The sequence below is a fragment of the Aptenodytes forsteri genome, unplaced genomic scaffold (genome assembly GCF_000699145.1).
Source record: "Aptenodytes forsteri isolate BGI_AS27 unplaced genomic scaffold, ASM69914v1 Scaffold54, whole genome shotgun sequence".
In the NCBI taxonomy this organism is placed as follows: Eukaryota; Metazoa; Chordata; class Aves; order Sphenisciformes; family Spheniscidae; genus Aptenodytes; species Aptenodytes forsteri.
Window position 1 is genome coordinate 9150637 of NW_008796044.1, and position 3864 is coordinate 9154500.

Here is a 3864-nt window from a genome sequence, read left to right on the forward strand (position 1 = left end):
TGTGGGGCGGCCACCCGCGGCTCGGCCCCCCGGAGCTGTGTGCCCGGGGGCTCCCAGCTACCTACATGGGAAGAAAGAGGAGAGATTTGGGGTGCGGTGGCAGGTGATATAGGGGAAGGGGGTCCGCGGGGGGGAGGAGGAGGAGGAGGAGGAAGAAGGTGGCCCACTGTCAGCTGTCTTTATGAAAGGACAGTGCAGACGACCTGCTGAGAGAAAGACAGACAGACGGACGGAGAGAGAGAGAGCAAAGAGATGGGTCAGTCCCTGCTCAGCACGGCTGTGGCGGGGCCGGGGCACCGGGGCACCGGGACGGGAGGACGGTGGGATAGGAGGCAGCACCAACAGCGGGACAGGAGGATGGCAGGACAGAAGGACGGAAAAACAGCAGGACAGAAGGACAGGAGACAGCATTAAGTGGCCAGGTGAGGAGAGAGGCCAGACACGGCCATGGGGCCAACTATCTGCTCAGGCACAGCATGGCCCCACAGCACGGCCCTACAGCATGAACCCACAGCACAACCCACGGCACAACCCACAGCACAGCTCCACGGCTTGGCCACAACACACAGCCCACAGCACGACCCATGGCACAGCCCCACAGCATTGCCCCGAGGCACAACCCCACAGCACAGCCCCACGGCACAGCCCATGGCATGACCCCACAGCAAGAAAATACATCACAGGCCCCCCCACCCCGGCACAGCCCCACGGCACAGCCCCCCCAGCACAGCACCCCAGCACGACCCCCAGCACAGCCCCATGACATGGCGCCACGGCTGGAGGTGCCCACCAGGACAGCCAGCCCCTGCCCTAGAGCCACAAAGGAGACCTGCTGGCATCACCCCAACCCAAAAGCAGGGTGTCCTGCACCGCCACAGGTACCCACCCTAGCAGTGGGGACCCTGGGGTAGGCACACCATGGGGCATGGGGGTGCCCCACACCTGCCCCACTCACTCCTGCCCCTTTTAGCTGACCCCGTGGGAAGTTTCCTTCCCAAACCACACCCTGGACCCCCGGCTGCCACCCCAGACGCACCCTGATCACACTGCCACCCTGGCTGCCAATGTGGTGCCATGACGGGTGGGCGGACGACACCTGACCGAGCAGGGAGCAGGATGCACCCCCCGCTTGCAGAAGACCTCCCCCTGGCATCCAGCCCCAGCCCCTGCCAAGCTGCCCCAGCAGCAGGAGCCACAAGGTGTGGTGGTGGTGGCAGTGATGGTGGCGGCGCGGCAGAGTAGGACAAACCCCTGTCACCATGTGCTCCTGGCACCCACCATCACGGCATTGGAGATGGCAGAGGGGACACCACCTCCCCACACTACAGCCCTGGTGCCCCCAGATCCTGCTGCGACCTGCTGAGCCGTGGGGAGCCTCAGCGGTGCTGCACTCACCTGCTCTGCAGCCCACAGCTCCCCCCAGCCTCTCTGCGCCCCCCCGGTGCCCACAGCCCCCCCCAAGCCTCTCACCTGTCCTGTGGCTGCCCGGCGAGACGGCGTCACTGCTGCCCGATGCCACCCGCTCCTGCTGCTTGAAGAAGTCCCGGGGGTTGTCGGGCCGCTGAGCAATGATGGCAGCAGCCTCCTGCGGGGACGAGGGAGGCTGAGACCCACTGCCCCAGTGGCGTGAGGCTGCAGGACCACCCCCCATGCACCCCCCAGCTGGGTCCCTGTCCAGCTGTGGGCACCACTGGCTGGGAAACAAGGACCGGCACCGGGTATGGCCGCTGCTGCACTCACCTCCACCTCCGACTCCGATTTCCTGAGCTGCTGCCTGTCATCCTCCTCTTGCTGCTCCCCCTGGGAAGAGACGCGGCATCACACCCTGGCCCCGTGCCGCCCTGGGGGCCCGGCTGGGAAAAGCCCTTCTCTGGGGGTGGTGCCAGGCGGCAGCTCCGGCTCCGACCCCGGCCCCATGCCTGCCACGGCACTTACGAAGATGGACTGCTCCTTCAGGCGCTGCCGGGCCTCCTCTGCCTCCATGCTCTGCTGCTTCCGCCTGCGACAGGGACACAGGAGAGGGACTGGGCACCAGCTCCTGCCAGCCCCTGCCCACCAGCCCCTGCCCAGCCCCATCCTCAGCAGGAACAAACACCCATGCGCCCACCCAGCCACTCGTGGTACACGCACAATCATCCTGTGTGTGACCATCCCACATCTCATGGGACACAGCCCCCTGCCCCTGGCCCCCGCCGTGCCTGTGCTCCTCGATCTGCTCCTCCCGCTCCCGGTAGCGCCGCTCCCGCTCCTCCTGCTCCAGCCGCTCCTGCTCCATCCGCTCCTGCTCGAACCGCAGCCGGGCGTCTAGGGCCTTTTTCCGCTCCTCCTCCTTACGTAATTCCTCCTCTTTCTGGTGGAGGGGGGGATGAAGGACAGGGCTGCCCATCAGCCCACCGGCAACTCACCCCACTCCCTGGGGGCCACCGGCTGCCCTCCCCGTACCCCACCTTGGCCTGTTCCCAGAACTGCTCCCGGTTGAGCCGCTTCATCTCCACGGTGGCATCGGTTTTCTGGTAAGTGGTGCCCTGGGACGGAGGAGAGGCGGGGGGGAGCGGAGGGGCTGGGATCAGCGAGGGGGAATAACAGTAAGTGGCACACAGGGTGACGGGCTGCGGCAGACAGGAGGCTTGGGCGGGAGGGATGCCCCACGCCCGCCGCCATCGCCACCATCGCCATCGCTGCCATGGGGACATTACCACGGGCTCAGCATTCTCGTCCTCCCGCAGCCGCAGGCGGTGCAGCACTGGGCTGGAGACGCGGGCCAGCCCATTGGAGAGCCGCTGCCCAATGGCCCCCGGGTCGATGTCCTCCACGCTGCTGGCGTTGACAATGACGTCCACACCCTGAGGGGGGGTGAGCAGCCGTCAGGGACCGGGGTCTGTGCCCCGGCAGCATTGTCCCCCTCCCCAGCATCACCCACCTGGAAGAACTCGGCGATCTTGGCCACGTGGCTGGCACAGGCACACTTGCGGGCATCCGGCACGTCCTCGCCCACCTGCGGCAGCCGGAGAGGGGCTGAGCCAGGGAGGGGTGGCAGGGTGACCCCCACCCCACTGACCACCATAGGGCAGTGGGACCATGGGGCACCCGCATCCTCCCAGCCACCACAGGCTCCTCCCTCGCACCCAGCCATGCCCCTGCCAACACTGCAGCCCCGGGTGGGCACGGCCCCCCCCAGCGTGGTCCCCCACTCACCCAGTTGACGAGGACATATTTGGGGAGCACAGCCTGGGGGTCCTTGACACTGCAGAAGCCATACATCACCTTCTGGATCTCAAAGCGTCCAGACAGCTCCAGCAAACCTCCGCCTGGCACAGCACCATCAGCCCACGTCCACCTGGCACCGGGATGGGTGCTGGGGAAAACGCCGGCAGAGCCGAGCCGGCTGCAGGGACAGAGGACCTTACCTCCCGATGCTGCCAGCTTCAGGTCATCGGAGCCATCCTCATACGTGTAGAGGGCCCTGGGGAGACAGCGTGGGTGAGCCATAGCTGGAGGGAGCGTGGGATGGCCCCCCCTCCACCTCCCCATCCTGCTAACACTGAGGTCAGGGCAGGTCCTGGGGGACCGGCCAGGTGTCCCCAAGCTGCCACACAACCACCCCAACCCCTTGCCCATCGCCACTGCGAGAGGCCAGGCTGCCAGGCAGGGCAGGCAGGACTGCAGGCAGGGCCTATTCCCCTCCCTGCCAGCTGGCAGCTGTGGGGCAGGGTCCCAAGGTTGGGGACAGAGGGGTCACTTGGGCACAGGGACCAGCTGGGCGATGCCACTGACAGACCACAGGCTGCCGTGCCATGCTGCAAGCCACTGCGGCCTCGCAGCTCTTTGCCCGCCCATCCCTGTCCCCCCCCCCCCCCCCCCCCC

At 67.1% G+C, this 3864-nt stretch overlaps 1 protein-coding gene across 1 annotated transcript in view; it reads right to left on the minus strand.

Moving 5' to 3' along the window:
* The window catches only part of DBN1 (drebrin 1), a 5677-nt gene extending 2188 nt beyond the window's left edge, over positions 1 to 3489 (minus strand). Inside the window, exons 1-10 of the mRNA XM_019473787.1 lie at positions 3408 to 3489; positions 3196 to 3308; positions 2921 to 2995; positions 2697 to 2843; positions 2448 to 2525; positions 2199 to 2350; positions 1936 to 1999; positions 1741 to 1800; positions 1471 to 1585; positions 66 to 203 (exon numbers count right to left, since the gene is read on the minus strand). Of these exons, the coding sequence (XP_019329332.1) occupies positions 66 to 203; positions 1471 to 1585; positions 1741 to 1800; positions 1936 to 1999; positions 2199 to 2350; positions 2448 to 2525; positions 2697 to 2843; positions 2921 to 2995; positions 3196 to 3308; positions 3408 to 3489 (1024 nt within the window). The remainder of the gene's footprint in view (positions 1 to 65; positions 204 to 1470; positions 1586 to 1740; positions 1801 to 1935; positions 2000 to 2198; positions 2351 to 2447; positions 2526 to 2696; positions 2844 to 2920; positions 2996 to 3195; positions 3309 to 3407) is intronic.
* Positions 3490 to 3864: the final 375 nt, after the last annotated feature.